This window comes from Cuculus canorus, chromosome 2 (genome assembly GCF_017976375.1).
Source record: "Cuculus canorus isolate bCucCan1 chromosome 2, bCucCan1.pri, whole genome shotgun sequence".
NCBI lineage: Eukaryota > Metazoa > Chordata > Aves > Cuculiformes > Cuculidae > Cuculus > Cuculus canorus.
This window is the reverse complement of record NC_071402.1, coordinates 93,090,456-93,110,958: the sequence shown is the minus strand read 5'-3', so window position 1 is coordinate 93,110,958 and position 20,503 is coordinate 93,090,456. Positions and strand designations below refer to the sequence as shown.

The following is a 20,503-nucleotide window of genomic DNA, read 5'->3' as shown; positions in this document are numbered from 1 at the left end:
ATTCACCTGCCAGTCCTGGGCTCGGTTAAGTGCACTGGGATTCTGTTCAAGGAAATGCCTGGACATGTAAGCTTGCCAGTCTGTGGAGCAAGTCACTAACCTGCTTGCTCTTTCCATAGCCAATGAGCTACCCTTTGGCTGTGTGAAGGCTGGATGGCAAGGAGACCAAGGTCAAACCTAGCAACGCCCAAGGCAGCATGGGTAACAAACGATAAATAGTGAGAAGCTCGGCATGCATAGGAAGAGAGTGTGATCCCCCTCAAAAGTCAGACAGACTGATTATTATTAAGATATGACAACTACCAGTTGTCATATCTTATGCTACTTCTGTGTTACACATGTCATTTCCCACCTCCCTTATATTTCAACCGTAAATTCTCTGGTAAGGAAACTATGTCTTCCTTTGCGTTTTCCAAGTTCATGCCAGCTATTGCTGTAAGCTGGAGGATATCAAGACCGCAGTAAGCACACAAACTGCAGGAATAAGAACAGATTCCACTTATTTCTCTCAAAATCAGAGCTCGCTTGTGGATGACTCCTAAAACTTGCCTGCAAACTATTTTTGGATCAAAACAGACTTCTTAAATACATACCCCTTTAACCTCATAATTGAAACTGCAATCGAGTTTCCCAAGAGCTTTTCTTTCTCAGCTGAGAGCTACCTACCTCTCAGATTTCTGGGATGTATCTGCTTTGTCCGAGGCATTTTCCTCTAGTCTCATACGCCACTTTCTCCTCTCAGAAATGGTAAGTACAGCAAGCAGAGAGATGGCAGCTCCATAAACTTGTCAAAGGGGTCAGTTAATCCGTATGCTAAAACCAAAAGAAAAACAAAAAAGAGAAAGAGAAGTTACAAGATGTATGCACTAATAAGGAAAACAAAAATACCTATCTGCTCCCTTTCACCCTCAAACAGCTATGGAAATTAGCAGTGAGCAAGAAATACTTCTGTACCTATCCTTTTATGGAGTGAAATGATCCAGTATGTTAAGAAAACTACATGATGGAGAAACTCCTTTCGGGATTACTCAGGAAGCTTCAGAAAAATGAGACACTTTTCCACATTTGTCAGCTGTTTTCTAGCCAGAAAACATCTTCCAACAACTCGTGTCCCACACAAATAAATCCAGAAAGCTACCAAAAATTTGACATCAGGCTTTAAGATACAGATCTTCATCTTGGGGGGTGTGTAGAGTTGAGGGAGAACACATACTGTATCAGTAATAATCCACCCTGTTTGTAGCATCAGCCACCTCCAATTTCCATACATGGAGCGTGCAAGTCCAGAAGAACTCCCCACAGGATTTCTGCTGAAATATCAGCGTATGAGAATCACACCAGCTCTCAGGCCATCTGCAAGCTGTCGCACTGCAAGTTTCTTTCCTGGAGTAGTCCTGGATGGGTGCAGCAGCCCCTACATTTTCAGGGAGGCTGCAGCCAGCAAAGCCCCAGTACCAACAAGTCCCATAGATCAGGGAATCCTTTTAACAGCCTAATGCACAAATTTGCTGCTGAAATGGCACAAAACTACATTTGCAACCCTAAACCTACATCTTTTTCAAGACTAACACAATTTTCTTACTTTTCAAATATTCTTACAATTTACTTCCAGTTCAAGAAGCGTTTTGCTTTATCTGTGAAACCCTATAGGATGAGAAATCTTCCACAGAACTATAGCAAACTACTTATGCAAAAGAACTTAGATAAAGAAAATGACCAGTGTAATTCGTTCTTCTAGCTAAACAAAATAAAACATTAACTAATTTTTTTCAATAGTAATACCAGCTCATGTTAAGATTTTTTTTTTTTTAGTTAACACTAGGAAGAAATTGTAAGAATGTATATAAAACTCCCAATATGTCCATATTGCTCCCAATATGGACAAGCTGATTAAGGATAGCTACTCAAAGGAGGAAGTATGAAAAATTTTTAGAATTTGCTACAAGTATTAGTTTTGGGGAAGGTTGTTGAGTTTTTTGGTTTTTTTTTTTTTCATTTAAGACAAGCATGTTTTTGTAAAAATGGAATTCAAACCCACTTAAAACAGACTACTTGCAACCACCCCTTCAGTCTACAGGCTGTTGAGGAATACAGTCATTAATTTTTAATGTTTCTTTTGTCTGTTGCTGCATAAAAGGACCTAAACAGGAGAAGAAACTGACTTGCAACTGCCACAAAGGAAGGCTGGCAAATTTCATCCTGGCTAATGGTTCTTCCCTATGGCACTACTGCATATTAAAGGAAGAGTCCAAAACAGAGCAAGCAGCCTGTCAAGTTGTTCGCTCAAACCACTTTATCTGCAAAGATAACAGAAAAGATTTAGGAATGAAATAAAACCTTATGCTAACAGACCCATTCTTCTTGTCTTGGACACTAAGTAGAAATGCAGAGAAGTGAATGGAAACGCAGCGAAATGAATGGATATCTTGAAGCAACAAGCACCCCCCCTAAACCCTCTTTACTGTGGGTGCCGCTGGGCTGAGGATTTTAAAAGATTATCATAAACGCCGTCACTTCTTTACTCAAGTTATTTGGAGCAGGAGTTTGAAATCCCCCCCCCCCCAATAAATCGTAAGCACCTCCTGATGTGCCCCTGCGGCACAAATGACATCTTATTTACGCTTTAAAGCCACCAATTTCACCAGCTCGCCAGCCAGCAGGACTCATGCTTTCGGGGGAAGAGATGGCCGTGCGAAAGCCACACCATGCAGGACTCACCGAAGAGTCATTCCCTACTTAATTTGAACAAAAAAAAAAAGGAAAAAAAAAGGGGGGGGGGGGGGGGGAGAAGGAGAAACGGGCCTTTACAAACGCAGCGGTCACATTCCCCTTCCCCCCCCCAAAAAAATGCACATTAGGGAGAGGAGAGGGAAGGCATCCAGCCTCGGGGCCCCGTCGGTATGTGCGAGCAGGGTTGCAAAGGCAAGGGGAAGAGAGAGAGAGAGGGAGAGAGAGAGAGAAAAAAAAACCATGAATGAATAAAGAGGGAGGAGCCTGGGAAAACCCCTCTGCAACGCCGCACCGAACAAAGCGCTGCACACATGCCGGGGGGAAGGGGGGCGGCCGCAGCCCCGCACCCTGCCTGGACGGGGGGAGCCGGGGCTGGGTGGCAGCACCCCCTCCTCCCCCCGAAACCCTGGCTGCGAAGTGTGGGGCACGAACCCGGGGCTGGGGGGGCAGCCGGTACCCCCGTGGGAGAGGAGTCCCGGAGAGGGAGGACGGGGGGGAGGGAGAGGGAGGACGGGGGATGGAAGAGACGGGGGGGTGGAAGGGGGGAAAGGATGGGGGGGTGGAAGGGGGGAGAACAGGGTGGCAGCATAGGACGGATGGAAGGGGGTGGAAAAGGAGGGATAGAGGGGTGGAAGGAGGGGAGAATAGGGTGGATGTATAGGACGGATAGAAGGGGTGGATGGGAGATGGAAAAGGGAAGGTAGGGTGCAAAGGGACAGAGGAGGGAGAAGAGGGGGGGAGGCGGGGGAAAAGGGGAGGCAGGGGGGAAAAGGAGGGGGAGGCAGGAGGGACGACGGGGGGAAGAAGGGAGGATGAGGGAGCATAGGGGAAGGAAAGGAGGATGGGGGAGCATAAGAGGAATGGAAGGGAGAATGGGGGAAACAGGGCGGTGGAAGGGAGGATGGAGGGACGATAGGGGTGGAAGGGAGGATGGGGGGACGACAGGGAGTGGAAGGAAGGATGGGGGGACGATAGGGGGTGTAAAAGAGGTTGGGGGAGCATAGGGGGACGGATAGGAGGATGGAGGGAGCATAGGGGGGTGGAAGGGAGGATGGGGGGGACGATAGGAGGATGGGGGTGTATAGGGGGTGGAAGGGAGGATGGGTACACGACAGGGGGACGGAAAGGAGGATGCAGGGCATAGGGGGTGGAAGGAGGGTACGCTAGGAAGGGGTGTAAGGGGGGCCCGGGGCCCGCGGTGCTGCCCGTGCCCGCCCCCCCGCCGGCGGGGGACACACATTGTGTTGTGGCTGCCGCAGCTCCGCGCCGAGGGGGGCGGCGGGGAGCGCCCGTCCCGCCCCGCACCCCGCTTCCCCGCGGCGCCTCCCGAGCTCTCCCCGTCCCCGGCTGCAAACCTGGCGGAGGGGCCGGCGCGGCGGCTGATGGCGGCGGCGGGGAGCGCGGCGACCCCTGCGCGGCGGCGGCGGCGGCGGGAGGAGAGGGAGGAGGAGGAGGAGGAGGAAGGCGCGGGGGGGGGAGGGGGTGGGGGGAAGCCGGCAGCCTCCTTCACTTGACAACCTCAAACACAAACATGACCCAGCGCTGCCGCCGCGCACACACACACACAGAGCCCGGCACCCACCCCCTCCTCCTCCTCCTCCTCCTCCATGCACCGTCCCCCCGGGGCCGGCCAAGGCGCCGCCCCCCTTCGCTCCGCAGCCCCCCCAGCTCCTCCCCTCCATGTCCCACGCTGGAGCAGAACGACCCCAATCCAACACCACCCCCCCATTCGATCCATGGGGGGGGGAAGCACACACAATACATGGGGAGGGAGCATCCCCTAACAGGCGAGAGGGGTGGGCTCAGCGCATCCGCCGGGCCCCCCCCTCCCCCCATCACCCCCCCTTCTTCCCCCGGCGCCCCGGTCACTGGCGGGGGGAGGGGCGGGGGGAGGAGGAGGAGGGGCGGGGGGGTGTTTTACCTTCTCTCACTTTCTATTGCAGGAAGCGGGGCCGGAGCAGTGACGTCACCGGGTCTCCCGGCCCCGCCCCCTTTCCCCGGCCCCGGGGCGGGGGGGGCAGGGGGGAGGGGTCACCGAGGGGGTTTCCTCGCGTCCCCGGGGGGGGGGGAGGGGCGGCTTCCCCGCCACCGCCCCGCCGGGAGTCCCCGGCCGCCCCCCGGCCCCGCGTGTGTCCACGTGTGCGAGGATGTCTCTGTGTGTGTCTATGTGCGTGTGCATGTGCCTGTGTGTCTATCTATGTGCGTGTCCATGCGTGCAGTGCGTGTGTCCATGTGCCTATCTATGTGCGTGTCCATGCGTGCAGTGCCTGTGTCCATGTGCCTATCTGTGTGCGTCCCTGTGTGTGCATGTATCCATCTGCGTGTCTATCTGTGTGCGTGCCCATGTGTGCATCTGCATGTCTGTGTGCATGTCCGTGTGTCCATGTGTTTGTGTCTGTGTGCGTGTCCATGTGTGCATGTGTCCATGTGTGCATATGTCCATCTGCATGTCTCTGTGCACGTGTCTGTGTCTGTGTGTCCCTCTATTTCCATGTATGCGTGTCTGAGTGTGCCTATGTGTGTGTGCATGTGTCTCTGTGCATGTCCGTGTCTGTGCCCCTGTGCGTGTCCGTGCATGTGTCCATGCGTGTGTGCATATTTGTGTCCACATGTGCGTGTATCCATGTATCCGTGTCCCTGTGCGTGCATGTGTGCATGTCTGTCTGTGTGCATGTTTATCTATGTGCATGTCCACGTGTGCGTGTATCCATGTGTCCGTGTCCCTGTGCGCGTCCATCTATGTGCATGTGTCCATGTGTGCGTGTCTATCTCTGTGCGTGTCCGCGTGTGCCCCTGCGCGCGCGTGTCCGTGTCCAGGCAGGAGTCACCTCCGTCCCCGCCGCCGCCCGCTCGTCGCGCTCCCCCCTGCCACGGCCCGGCCCCCGGGGCACCGGCACGGCCGGACACACTCACACACACACACGCGCACTCACAGAGCCGGGGCTGACGCGGAGATCCCGGAGGTTCCTCCCCGGCGCTACTCGCATCCCGCCGCTAACTTTGCACGCCGGGCGGCGCGGGGAGCCCCTCCGCCGCTGCCAGTGGGCGGGGGAGGAAATACGAGCGAGGAGGCGCGTCGACGCTCGCTCTCGGCGCCCCTTTTTTGGCACTGGGCTGCGGGTTTGTGCCTCGCCGGCCGCGGGGTTCCCGCATCAGCTGTGCGTGTGCAGCCTTCTCCGCTTGGGCGGGCGTGTCCGCTCCAGGCGGGGTCACCCTGCCCGCCCCGGGGCTGTCTGTCCTGTCTGTTTGTGCGTCCCCGCCAAGGGCTGCGTGTCCCATCTGTGTGTCCCCGTCCCACCGTGTCTCCCCCCAAAAAGAGCGAGATGCGAGGAGAGGGTCATTTTAATAGTTCGGTTTTATCCGGGCTGCCTAACAAAAGGAAAAAGAGCAACTTTTCATCACAGCTCGGGTTTTCCGTCAGGGTTTGGAGCCAACACGTGATGTCTTTAGCAAATAAAGCCCATTAAATATTTCTTGCATCACCTCACCGCGCGCCCTCCTCCTGTGCCTGCGCTCCCCTGGCACCCCTTGCGCTCAGCTGCGAGCGCTTTGGCTGCTCTACGTCCCTCTTGTGTAAGAGCAGGGCCTGCCTTAAGAGAACATAACCACCGTTTCCAGACTCTTCCAGTTTTTCATAGGGCCTGCTTTCCAACTGTGATTAATTATGCAGGATTTTCATAGGACAGATGAGTACTTTCATCACCATTTCACAGGGGACAAAGCAAGACAGGAAGGTGCAGAGTAGCTCTTTGCAAAGCTGTTTACAGACCTGAGGCCTCTTCTGCCTGAGCTTTTAGCCACAGGCACCATTTTTGGGTTATTTTTCCTCTTGAGTTCACTTAAATTACATCTTAAAAATGTTTGACTTACAACGGTGGTGGATTCTCTGCTGTGAGTAAGCTGTCCTCCTTCATGTCTGGAAGCAATAGAAGTATTCACTACACAGAGAGCAAAAGTAAGTGGACAACCTGCCTTTGCATGGCTTTTCTGTAACTTGGCAGTTTGGGTGGGAGACTTATTCATGACAGAGATTTATGGAAAAATCAGATGCTCAAAGATCATCTTCAGGGAGAAACGTTGTATTCTACTGCTTCCCTAGTTACACAAGTAATGATTTGATTTTGTTAGAGGCTGCGTTTGTCTTCTCCCTCTGAGTTTTAGACTTAGGGATCTCACTTGCTAAATAGTAGAATTACCATTAGCCTGAACGCACCAATATGAATGTGAACCTACAGGTGCCATAAGCTTAGTGTATCAAGTTTGACCAGTCAGAAACCTGAGATCAAGTGACCTCTGAAACTATGTCTGGACCTCTACTTGTTTTGTTCAGCTGCCTCGCTGACGGTCCATCTCACTGGCCTTTGCAATGCACAGCCTCTGGTTTCTTCTGCTACTCGTTGTTGGAAAAGTTCAGGTTGTTGTTGCCCGAGTCATCAGGAAGGAAGCATCAGATGCTGGCCCTTCCTCACAAGATATCTCAGAGAAAAGGATCCAGCACAGCTGCTGCTGAAGAAAGTCCTGGGTCACCCATCTCTCTGTAAGGACCCAAGTAAGTTTGGGATAGATGCTCCGATGTACAAGTTGGAATGAAAGACAACAGTGAACCCCCTAGAGCCAGCAGGAAACTGTTCTTCCACTAAAAGATGTCAAACTGCATCCCACCTAGCAGCTGAAAATCCAGCCCTCTCGCTGCATGCATATGCATGGAAGTATAATAGGTACCCTTCCTCTGCAAACAAGCACAAGTGTCTTTACAAGAATGATGCAATGAGATGTCAAAGAAGACAGGTCCCAAGGGAGGTATGGGGCACATTAGATGGTGGCAGCTGATCCACCCCGACCCAGTTTGGTTCAAAGGACAAAACACAGAACTGAAAGTCTGGCCTCATGAGGTTATTCCCATGGCCGGAAAAAATCGGTCAGGAAAATGACCAAAGAGGCATCTGTGAGCTGGTGACACTCCTCAGCCTGCTCACCTCTACTAGGCAGAGGTAGGGTCCGAAGAGCTAGCCCCGTTCAGTGTTCTTCCAGCAGGCTCCCCTTCTTGCTCCAGCAAGTAGAAAGTATGGTCCTGAGGGCAGCCTTAAGAAACCTGGAAAAGACAGTAATACTAGGCTGTTTATCCCGGGCAGAGCACTTCATCTTTTTCTGTCTGTTTTTCCATCAGCAAAAAGGAAGTACATGCCCACTCAGTAAAGTACTTTAGGAAAAGTGCTGTGGATGATTGCTAGTAGGAGGCACATAGTAATCTTCTCAAACCTGCAAATGAGGGAAATTCTTTAAAAGTTTTCAGTGAGATCTAAAATACCACATCAGTATGCACACTAAAAGAAGTGCTTTGTGGCAGAACATAGATATCTCTAAAATTTCTCCTGAAAGGAGCCCTACAGTATACAAGATGCCCTTTAAATGACTGCGTGTATATCCAAACAGGGAAGATTATTAAAGCTCTTTTCTCTCTTGAACTCCACTGCATTTTCGGGAAAACACCTATTTCTAAACATACACTAGATTTACACTTGAAAATCCTACACTCGGAAAGTGACGTTTTGTGATTGTTCACAGGTATTTTACGTATAAATATATACACATACATGCTTTAGGCTCTCAAAAAAACATGTTACATGAGGTGCTTATAAATAATGCATTGTTAAGCACCCCATGATAAATCTGTAGTTGAACAGTATGTGATTTTGCTAGAATTATTGGTATATATTGAATGTAAAACACTATGGTAAATTCAACTATGCTGAACATCAAATGTGACAATTTCGTACAGTACGTTATATCCTGACATGCAGGATATCCTGACCGAGAAGCTTTATTATTAAGGCTTCAGGGAATTTTTGAGGGAACTTCTGAAGTTCTGAAAAGAAAAAAAAAACCAAACAAAAAACCAGAACCAAGACCGAGAGCTATTTCTCTATAGAAGTTGAGATTTTCTCAGAGAAGGGAAATTCTGTAAGTAGTCTGTGTTGAAATCACATGAAAATTTTGACAAAATAACTGCTGTCTGTTAGCTTGCATTCCAAGGCTCTTCTTCAGCACATTCGGATGAAAGTCAGAGGATCTTGGTTTACCTGGTAAAAGCCAGGGCTCAGAGCGGTTCCTGAGCTTGCCCCTCCTGCAGCAGGGCCAGGGAGATAGGGCAGCATCTGCTGCTGCGAGGGGAAGTAATTTTTCCCCTTTTCTCCAGCAGTAACTGTCAGCCCAGATACTTGCAACTCTCCCTTGTCAGCAACGGCCAGACGCTTTCCTGGAGACAGATGAAAACAACGGCAGGGACTTAGCTGTGTACTGCTCCCTGTAGACTCCAAGCAAGGAGCTGGCCCAGTTTGGGACATTTTGCATGGCAATGTCTTGTATCTCCTCCTCTTGCAGGATGTCTTAAAGGGGGTGTTGCTTTTGTCTTTCCCCATAAGTTGAATTGATTGCTTCAGAGTTGGACAAATTGGCATTATATAATGGGGGGGGGGAAGTGTTCTGTTGAAGAATTTTGACCCAATCTGACTTTTTACTTTATGTATATACATAGCAGCTCTATGTGGTGGTCAGTGGTGTGGACCTGGCACCAAGGAAAGGTGCAAATCTGACCATCTTCAGATTAATCAAGTATTATGGGGAACAATTTACTGATAGATCTTCACCTTTTCTCCAGGTTTTATTAACCATATGTTTCAATGCACTTCACATTCACTGATGCCATATCTAGTTATTTACACCACATTCATCTTAAAAGATATCAGATTGTCTCAGACAAAAATGCCTCTGTATAAAATGCTATGCTAAAAATTGTTTTGGTGACTGTTTGTCCTTCCACATTCTCGTAAAAGCCTCAATGGCTGTGGTGCTCCCTCAGGGTTAATTCACAAAGCTTTTCCAGCAACAGCTCCTCCAGGCAAGGGAAGCAATCCTCACCCTACCAAAACCACCACCACAGACTGACATCAGACTTCTTTCCTTGCAGCACATGAGGCCTCACGTATTTAGTCACAGGACAAGAGATCAGGCACAGAGTGAAGCACACACAGAGGAGGTTGCTCTCTAGCAGAGTCTCTTTGAGGTCCCCTTTGGTACTGCAAGCTTTGGCGAGACTAGTGCTGTGCCCATACCTCGTGCAGCATCCTCCCTGCAGAGACAAGGCCAAGAGCAAGAGGCTCATCCTCAGCACTTTGCAGGCTAGCTGCAATCCCTGCCTGGCCAAACCATGGTGGCATGCCAAAAATCTAAGGAGAAAAAGAGAAAGAAATTAAAGCCAGACTGGTTAAACCAGTGCTGCCTTTTTCTCCAAAAGGCAGCCCCAGTGGCTGGCATATGTCGTGCCCATGCTGCTGCTGACCTGCACTGAGGAGGAGGAGGCTGGAGCACTGCCACGTGATAAATGCCTTGGACTCAGCACACCACACATCTAGCTACGGCTTTGTGGGATGTGACATTAAGCCCGTTTGGGAGGGAGAAAATTGCAATGCAGAATTATGAGATCTGGAATGGAGGATTTGGGAGAAGGCAAAAGCTCATCTGCAGTGCAGGATGTGATACCATTGGGGTTATATTAAAGGGCTGAGCCAGCGCAGATTCTCTTCCTCCTCCCAGAGATGGAGCTCACCCAAGGCCGTAAGCACAGTCTTCTGTCCAAACACAAGGCAAGTTTGAGCTTGGGCCGGTGCTCTGAAGTTAGTGTAGATGCAGCCATGAAAAGCAAGTCCCAGAGCCTTTGGCTTTCCACTGAAAATCACTTCTGTCTCCTCAGGAAGAACTGTTTCTCTGTAGGTAAGCAGGCCCTGTACTTTTGCAAGCCCTTTTACTACCTTACATCCATGTATTTTCACTCCGAACTGAGCTAGACAGGTTTCTTGCCATCTTTGAACTTTTTTCATTAGGTTGCTCATATATTCCACTGCATCTTCTCTTCACCTCAGTTTACCAGTTCACTCTGATAATTTAAATACAGCGTGGTTTGCCAGCATTTTTTGCTAAGCCTTTTATTTTATCTGTTGAAGAAACAGGAGACGCAGGCACTTAACACAAGTTCACCTTGCCAAGATGCTTTCAGTGGTATGCTTTTTCTTTATATTCGACCATAAACACTTTAACATATCTGAACGTTTAGAAAGCACTTCATCCTGTTCCTTCTTCCCCAATTATATTTGCCATTCAATGGCACTCTAGTATTATGTTTGCCACAGACACGTGTGGGAGAGGTCTTTTAAATATCACATTCTGAGCACATTAAGTTAGCTTAGCAGCTCAAAGGTTGCAGGGTTAATGATGTTTTGCTTATTTCCTTTTATTTTCTCTGGAAATGTCTTCCCTTGCCTGCTTCCCAGTACAGATGCAAATGCAAGAAGTCCACAAAGAAGGGGGGGTAAAAAAAAAATCTCCATTCTACTGAAAAAATCTCGAACAGGTTAAGATTTCTTTGTTTGCTCGCATGTTTACTTTGCCAGCCATACTGCAGATCATTAGGTACAGATCAACAACAAAACTTCAAGTGCCATTAGCCTTGCTCCCCTGATGATGAAGTGGCATTCAAATAATATATGCAATACTTGCAGTGGTGCGTCACAAGCCAGACATATAGTAAGCTGTACTATTTCTAGCATGAAAAGATGTTCAGCCCTCCTTAAATCCTACAGCAATAACAAAATGTACAGGTTTACTTTGAATCCGTCTTGGTGCCTTTCTGTTAATAAACCTGCTGTGTAATTTTCCTGCTTCTAGGGTCTCCTGAAAAATCATTTCCTCCAGCTATGGCCAATAATTTTGTTAAATTATATCTTTATAAACTAAGACTAACAAGTGTCAGGCTCCAATGCTAAGGAGCATAGAAAGTTTCCCGAACACACTTTAGCAAACAAATGCAAGTTAAAAACACAGCAGTTTCAGTCTTGCAGCTGTCCCAAAATTTCACAAAGCCAACACCGTAAAACCCACGTGTCTCATTTTCCAAAGTTCTATCACAGCAGCATGACTGCGTCCCATAGCCATTTTCACACATCAATAAACAATTACCTGCATAGCGTACAAGACAGAGGAAAATGAGGCATAGGAGACCTGGTTCAAGGTTCGCTTCTCATTGCAGTAAAGAGAGAAATATTTTGTGTTTAGTCTTTCAGAGATCTGCCAAAGCCTGCTCAGCATCCTGAAAAGCTGACATCCAGCCCCTGTTTCCCACCTGGCCAGGCTGTTGTTCCAGGCTGCCTTGCTAGCCTCTGCTCAGGCTTTGTCAAGTCCAACTGCACGTTACACCCCTTCCAGAAAGGTGTGCCATGGGCTCATCACATCCCAGATGAAGCCCCTTTTTCACCAAGATAAGGCATTTCACAACTGACTATATCTCCTATTTAAACACTGTAACATCTTCAAAGGCACGGTCTAGACTGTAAAAGCTGACCTCAAAGCTGTTTTCTGTTGGCTTGAAAAGTGGTACAACAGAAAAAGCACACTTTGTTTCCTTCAGAGGTGAATAATTCCCCAGCCTTGACTTTACAACAAGCATTGAGGTCTCTTCTACATCACAGAAATATGACATATATCTTATTTTCATCAAACTGTGGAACAGCCATACTGACGATTTAAATTTGCCTACATTTGTGGAGTGGGGAATCTGACACTGATGCACGATTAAGCTTGCAGATAATCTCGTGGCAACAGAGGGAAAAGCAAAAATTAAGACAACAGATCCTCCTCTGGTTTAAATTGGCATAGTTTCTTGGCAGCCTATACAAGACAAAACACAGCATGCACTCACCTCTTAAAAATACTGAGTTTGACAGGGGTGACAAAAACCCAAGTCAATACTTGACCGGAAGAAACCCAGCACAGGGGCCAGGCCTGTTGAGATAAAGACCCAGCTATGTGAGGCAGATGCTGGGCACAGATAGGAAAGGAGTTTGCAGCTCACCTCCCTAAAGGCTTCAGGCACCACTGTGCAGAGTATGTAACACAGCTGTGAATCCCTCTCTAGAGAGGTATTTCCCTTGTGGAGTAATTTTGCCTGTGCCTATCTTCAGGAAAGAATTTGCATGTCTGCTAAGTCCCAATAATGCCAGTGAGCACTCTCTAGAAAGCCAGAGCATACGCTCAAGGGGTTCTTGTATCAAGTTTCACAGGCATCATATAAACACGTGAGTTATCCTTCTGGGCTTAGTGGGACCGCTCATGCTGAGAGACCATGGTCATCTTACTCTAGCCTCAGCAGTAAATTTCAAAGAGAAAAAGAAAGTAAACGTTACCAAATAAAAAAAGTTCACAGAGAACTGAAACATAACTGAATCCCTCCTCCCCCACCTAAGGATCCGTTTTACGTATCTGATCCTGTGAACAGCTAACGCAATGAGGCATCAAGATCAATGGGGCTAACAAACCACAGGTTGTGCTTTTTGTTGAGTCAGGGGCATTGTCTGCAAATATTCAGAGCCAGTTCTGCAGTGTTCCTCCATGCATGATCCTATTATCAAGACTGTAGTGTCGTTCTGGTGTAATGCTTTAGTCTCTGCCGAAAAACACAACTGTGCATTACTTTTGTTGTCTCTTAAACAGAAATACACAAAGCTGTAAAAATCCTTCTAATTATGTTTAAAAACCAATCACATTCAAACCAAAGCTGATGCCAAGAACATTTTAATCACACAAACCAAGAGATGCAGAAACACTTCACTCCACTGCTATGAACTGTAGAGTGAACGATGTATGATAATTTCAGTCTTGTTTATGGAAGCTAGACTCATGGTACCCACCTTTGCATGTCTCCTTTTTCCTACAAGCTCTCTTTTTTTTTTATTACCCTTTCCATATACACATACACATTTTAATTACGTTTTCATTCCTTACTCCTGTTCCCAGGGCCCATCTTGCCGGTGTGTGTTTTGTCTCTTTATCTGGTTCTTCCCCACACTACTTCTCTGCCAACTTCAAAGCACATTTTCCTTACTGGGGTTACATGAGGAGAAATTATGTGTTCTGCCTTACATTCCCCAATCTGGACGAAACTTTTGAGAAGCTGCAGGTTAGAAGAGGAAGGACTAAATCTTTGTTCACTCACTTCTCTATCATACTACCCCTTGGGTGACCATTTGGAGTACACTTCCTAAGCAGCTGCCAACAGGAACAGAGAGGGATGAAATGAAGGTGTAAGCAACTGCTCTTTGCTTTAAAATTTGGGACAAAAAGTAATCAAAAGCTGATTCTGGAAATCTACAGCAGAAATACCATCAACTGCAGAGTCCCAGTTCTTTTGACCTATAAAACATAAGTATGTTGGTCTAACTAGTAAGAAACAGCAAGTGTGACCTAAACACCTAGCTCAGGAAACATTCACATGAAACACATCTGCGCATGTTCCTTACATACACAAGCAATGCTTTGCAGGCTCAAGCCAGTGAGGTGAAACATTGGGTACAAGATTATTACTATTTGTGGGCAAAGTCCTCTAGCCAAATCTGAACCACAGATCTTCACATCTGAAAATAAAAGCATTATCTAGATTTTCTACTGTGTTGCAGTTGTTGTAACAATGATGCCAGAGATTTCTGTTCCTTACCTCTGCCTTTTTTTGCCACTTTCCTGCCTTCGGGGGAAGGGGAGACAGTGAGATGCAACTCCTTCATTGGACAAAAGAGATAACTTTGGTTACAGCACTTGTGCAGAGTGGACAACAGTCACCATCTTCTGTCATTTTGGCAGCCGTGGCCACACTAGCTCACCCCTACATGCTCACATACATACTTGAAGAGTATGTCAGAGAGCAGGCCTGTTCTTTAACAGATAGAAAGCCGGGAACTGAAGTCTGAGGTGATCCCATAGCCAGGACTAAGCCAAGCAAGACAGACCCAGAGACGGTGCCCAGGTCCACCCCAGAGTTCAGACCATAAGGCAAAAGCGTGGTGATAGGGCAGCTCCAACATCAAGCCGAGAAGCCAGTTTACAAGGTAGGTTCGGTGAGGTCCAAGTAGGGCCACGGTGACAAGACAGAGCCAGGTTTAGGCTGGGAAACCCATCCATGCGTTAAGCTCCAGAGAAAAGAGCTACCAACAACCAACATTTCTCTAAACAGCTCAAGTAGGGGCTGATAAGCTCCAGGTGAGCTTAAAAGGGTTTCTGGGTCCTTGTAAGGTGGATGAATGGAGGTCCCAGGTGAGGATAGTCGGGACCATTAAGGACTGTTAGTGCTCTCAGGAACCTGTGCAAGAAAATGAGCAAAAGAAATTGCAAAATGTTATTTGTGTATATGTAAGAGATACATGTATGTGTCTGTATGTATAGCATATATATATGTATACATCACCATGTTAGCATTCTGTTTCTTAAGTCCTTTTCCTTCATTTCCAAGCATCTGGCTTACAGTTTTAGAGCCTCTAAGGCTTGGAAAAGACTTAAGCCTAAACACATATCTGATGCCACACAACAAACAAAAGATTAAGAAGGTAAAGAAAGCAACAGCTGCAATAAAGGGACTGCAAGTACTTTTAAACAAAACTCCAAGCTGCAAATAATATGGCCTACATTCAATTTGTATTGAGGCTGCATTAAAATCTCCTAAAGGACTTCTTAGTTTGCCTGGACAGAAATAATTATAAATCTGGAAAGAATTCTTCTACACTTCCTACATCCTTCCTACATCCTTTCTTTTTATTTGATTACTGCTTTCTACTCCCACTACTACCTGTTATGTTCACTTTTTTGACTGTATTCCCAAAACTGATTCTCCTTTTGACCTTTCAGTTCCACAAAGGTAAGCTTTCCAAGCTACTCTCTATTATTTGTGGTCGTCAGCAGCACTCGTAGTCCTTCTCAAGTTAAAGATCAACTGAAAAATTAATTCATGTGCTATTTTTCTTATATCTTCTCTCACTAGTACCGAACACCATGTTGGATTCCACACAGAGTCCAGAATTTCTGTTCCCAGGACTTGCCCTTGTCATTGGCCGGATACAAGCAGTGTACAGGTGCAAGTACATGCACACGTACACGTACAGGATCAGGCTTGCAACTGTTGGGTTTCCTGGGACGAGATTATATTCTAATTATCGCACAGCAAGGAATTTCAGGGCTGCTGAAAATGTTTATTAAATATAAAACAATTGCTTTTACGAGTAACTTTCTTTACCTTATGTCCCATCTTAATATGTTTTTCCCTGTGTTTATAGTCTTTATTTATGCCACAATTATTCCTGGTCAAATAATCTGAAACAGTTTTTAAAACACTTAATTTTGCAAATGCTCCCATACAAACTTTCTTTAATAAAGTTCAGATACTACATTTATTCTTTCTTTTTCATTGCAAATCTGTGTAATTCAATTTTAATTTAGTTTACATTGGAATTTTTTATTATTTACAATCCCACATGCCAATAAAAAAAAAATACCATCACTCCACCAACAGTCCAGGTTGAAGTCAGCTGGATTTCAAGGCTGTGGAAAAATATCTTCTACTAGCTCTACTTTTTCGGCAGTGATTGAGGAGTTTACGGCTCCTGCTCTGCCAGCTGAAGGGGTCGTGTGGACCCTCCCTAAGCTGCTCCACTGCGTGTAGGCTAGTTCAGACTGTTGTCTTGGATGGCTTAAGTTAACTGAGTTAATTCTGTAAAGAAGAAAATGGTGTATGTAAACATATTTCCACCTGCTGGCAGATCGGTGGCAATGGTGACCTCTGGCATAGGAGTGATAACCAGTACTTTGGGGCTTCAACCAGCAAAGTAAACACTTGCTTATGACCTAACTCAACGGAAACCTGGGAAGCAAGAATGCTGCAAAATCTGCCCTAAGCTTTGAAAGGAGAGATGGGTGGCGAAGAAGAATGGTGCAAGGTACTGCATGTGAGCACTGTGGGATACAACGAGCAATCACACAAGGCAATTCCCTCTGGGTTGTTCTGGAAAATGCAGGTGTGGAGCCAGCATAGAGCAAACCCTCCCAGATCACATAAAGGACTCAAAAGAACTTCAAAACCATCTATACAGATGAGTTATTCAAGGGTGGTTCATGACCACTAGCAGGAGGGGATTATTCAGGGACAGAACAAGGGCAGCTTCATTTTCTGAAACAACTTCAGGAAAAATGAGACTAAACTCTGGCCACTGTGAGTGGCCGTCATGCTCTGAGCCACAGAGAGTGGCGGCTGCATAGCATGTCTCTATGGAGGAAATCTGAAATATTTTAGAAACTACAGAGCAGCCCATGGCTTTTACACCAATAATTTCATGTAGGAAGAAGGTCTGGGCAGGGACAGCAGTTAGGCACATCCAGAAGCACTTCACACTGCATGAGTGTGGTCATATCAGGCCAGAGACCTCACATCTGAGAAATCTGAGCTGAGGACAGTGGAAAGAGAAAACCAAGCCTGATGGAAATAGCACTGTATGTGCACATTTGTATCCAGGCAGCTTCTTGCACCCTTTTCCATCTCCATAGTTATAGAGGGGCTGCCAGGATCCAGCCTTCAATGAAAGGCATCTGTTTCTGAAGTGAAAACGGTGCTTAGTTGCTAACAGCACACAGTAACTCTACACATCAGTGCAGAACAGGAAATGAAAAACGCCTTTTCTAACTAGGTTATAATGGCAATTTTAGGTAGATGGAACATTAGCAGTGGATGCCAAGCTGGAAGCTGGCCACCCCGTTGGCTTTTCAGCAGCAGCTTTGGTCTTTGGAAGCTTTTCACAGACTGACAATGCTTCAGAAGAGTCTACTTTTGTCTGGGATTACAAAAATCAATCGCACCACTTGCACATAGCATGAATGGCTACCATGTGGATAGCCCTTTCAACCAACTGACATTTATTCCAGGTTATCACATCCAGCATGCCACGGGAAGCTTTTCTCCAGCTTTATGGTACTGTTTATCAGGAGAGCATTTCTATTTTTAAACTCAGGCTTTTTTTTTTTTTTTTCAAGGGTGAATAGATTATTTTTCTCTCAACAGGCAAAATCAGTTTCCTCAGGGAAGGTTTATGTGCTCATAATATGTCCCAGGTCCTCTTAGTCTTGTAAGCCATCTCAAAACCTGTACACAATACATGTCCTACCGTAGTGTTGCACCTCTTGTTGTCTTTTAAATATCCGCAAAAGGGATGTTGAACTGTAACTACCTTTCAATCCTTCTTCCAGTGCAGAAAAGACATACTAGTTGGTGGAAATGATAGTTCTGCCAATGGTGAACCTCCTTTCCATTGGTAAAGCTTTCTTACACTTAGCATTTTTCACATGAACATTACTCAAAGAACACCACAGCAGAGGGGCCCATTTCACAGCTCAGCCCACATATCTGCACTGCAGCCTTTTGGAATAACAGACACAACCCAAAATGTCCTGAAAGCCATCCGGCTTCACTCTGGGGGATTTGCCTAACTCGTTATCACGCAGTTAGCGGCGCATCTTGGATACCCTTATATCCTCTCTGATGATGCCATGAGGATTAAGACTAGGACATTCCCGCTGCCAGTCAACGCTTGGTTGCTTCACCAAGCCTGTTTTGTTTGCTTGTCCGTTCAAATTGTTCTTGGGGCTACCAGCAGTTTGGACAAATCAAAGAAGCTTCAAGGCTCTAGTTTGAGTTAGGAAACTTAGGTTTTGTCCAGCGCTGACCTAAAATTCAGTGTGTGAGCATGGCTTCAAAAAACACATTTGGCTTTTCCACTTCCACCCCCAAATTATGCCTTGTATCTGCTGGAGAGACTTGGGACACACTACTTAGCAACTCCACGGTAAATCAAACATATTACACAATGATTTGATTAAAGGAAGCATTCCTCTTCTACTGAGAAAGAGTTATGTCATGGATCTGCTCAGAAAGCTTTCCAAACTATAATTCATCCAACAGTCCGGAGCAGCTGTTAATATTTAAGGAGCACCAGAAGTTACTAAGTGTCTCTAAAATACCTATGAGATTCAAATGTTCCCTGTGAGGTCCAGTTGATAGACTCATAGTGATTTTGGCTGTGCCATAGGACTGATTCATCTGCTCCTTGAGTATTTCCTAGTGCACAGCAAAGAAAAGGTTGCAAAAATATAGTTTGCTGTAAAGCCATACATATGCATGATACACATATTTTATATAATGTGTATTTCTGAGTGCGCTTATACACAAAAATTTGATCAGAAAACACTATTCAGTCTGTAAAGTTCACCGCTCAGTAGTCAGGAAACACCACAAGAAAGGTTACCCATGCTGCAATAGCCCTGTATACTGAATATTGGAGACCAACGTCATGATCCTTTGCTGTGGGTGAAGGCCACCCCATTGCCTGTTTCTGAGGGTGGGACCTCCAGTGGAACAGGGTCAGCTGTGTATCACAGCTCATCCCAAGTAAGAATCTACTGCCCTGTCCCTATGACCAGCTACTCATCACCCCTTCGCTGCGAGGGATATAATCACACTTTCTGATGTGCCAGCGCAACTCCATCTGTAGTCATTTCCAAGCTCAAATTCTGTCAAATGATCTGTTGTTGGAGGAGGGAGGGGTGTGCATGTATATGCTTTGAAAGAGCAGGTAAAACAGTGCCCCCGCTAAGCCAGATCCTTTTTGCAAAACTGAGGAACAGTGAGATATGCTATGCTGCTGACAGATCTGGAGGGTCAGTAGCCCATAAGACAGGATCTGCTGCAGCCAGAACACTGTGTCTGATTGCACCATTAATGATCTCCTGTCCAATATTTCTCTTTCACCATATTGCTCAAGGCATAGTACCAAAATCTTAGTAACGGTGCCATTCAAACCTTGTGTTGGAGCAGAATTACTAATATCTGTAACACTCACCATTGAAGCATCACAAATACCCGTTTGTTCATTGATTTGAAATGCGCAGTTTGATTTTTTTCCACAAGTGTTAGCATTATACAGCACTTTACTTGGTTTGGGGAACAACTTACGTTGAATTTGTTACAAACGTAAGCACCTGAAATTAGAATACAGAGCATAAGAAGCACACTTTGTTAAATAAGCTGTCAAAACTTGATTAACATAATATAGGAATTAGAGCAGATTTTTATTTTTCAGAGCAAGATACAGCTCTGACAATCTCTAGTCTCCTTCCTCAGCCCTTTTTTCTCAGGCAATACAGTTTCCATATCAAACAAAGCAGGGGACCCTGTAAACCCTGGATCTATCCCAGACGGGATCCATCCTACACCTTCAGCAGAGTCCTGAGGGAAAAAATATGTGCAATAATGCATTTAAAGGTATGTCTCATGGCTGAAAGGATTTTGCAACCTCAATTCTAGCATGGCATATGACTAAGGACTCGATTGTTTTAAACATTCATAAAGGAAAAAAATAAAATCACATGACTGTTATTTCCTATGTTTATAAAAGCCAATTGAAAGCCGAGAAATGTGCTTCTGTTGCCTCTCAGTACCCCAGCACGCAGGAACCTTCATGATGTTGTTGAAGACATATGCCACATGAACTAAAGGACAACTGCCACCAGTGTTTGACCATTACCCTATATATCTGTCAGGATTTCTCTTTGTGTTCATGTTTGTGTGTGTGTGTGTGTGTTTGTGACGCTGGAAAGGATTAACCAAAGAAATATGTGCTACAGGAGGCATGTGCTCTTCTGCTTTTCCTTTCCAAGTTTGATTGATTCTGTCCCACGCCACTACAATATTCCTGTCTCGATCCTTCTCTGTCTGTGCACTCCTTGTTTCTCCTTGCTAGTTGAATCCTTTCCTTCCTCCCTCCTCTGGCCTGTGAGTCCCCATCCCAGGTTCCTTGCCCAACTACACTTTTCCCTTGCTGAGTTTTCCTTCCCTCAGTCCTTCTTCTTCACCAGC

At 46.3% G+C, this 20,503-nt stretch overlaps 1 protein-coding gene across 5 annotated transcripts in view; it reads right to left on the bottom strand.

The window, feature by feature from the left end:
* HIVEP1 (HIVEP zinc finger 1) overlaps positions 1-5,891 on the bottom strand; it is a 118,506-nt gene extending 112,615 nt beyond the window's left edge. The window contains exons 1-2 of one of the 5 annotated variants that reach the window (XM_054058179.1): positions 5,664-5,891; positions 667-813 (exon numbers count right to left, since the gene is read on the bottom strand). In XM_054058179.1, coding sequence (XP_053914154.1) covers positions 667-706 — 40 coding nt within the window. In that variant the 5' untranslated portion in view covers positions 707-813; positions 5,664-5,891. Of the gene's footprint in view, positions 1-666; positions 2,549-2,579; positions 2,720-4,085; positions 4,208-5,663 lie in introns of those variants that run through there. The other 4 variants (XM_054058177.1, XM_054058178.1, XM_054058182.1 and 1 more) reach the window with 4 other exon arrangements.
* Between the last annotated feature and the right edge of the window lie 14,612 nt (positions 5,892-20,503).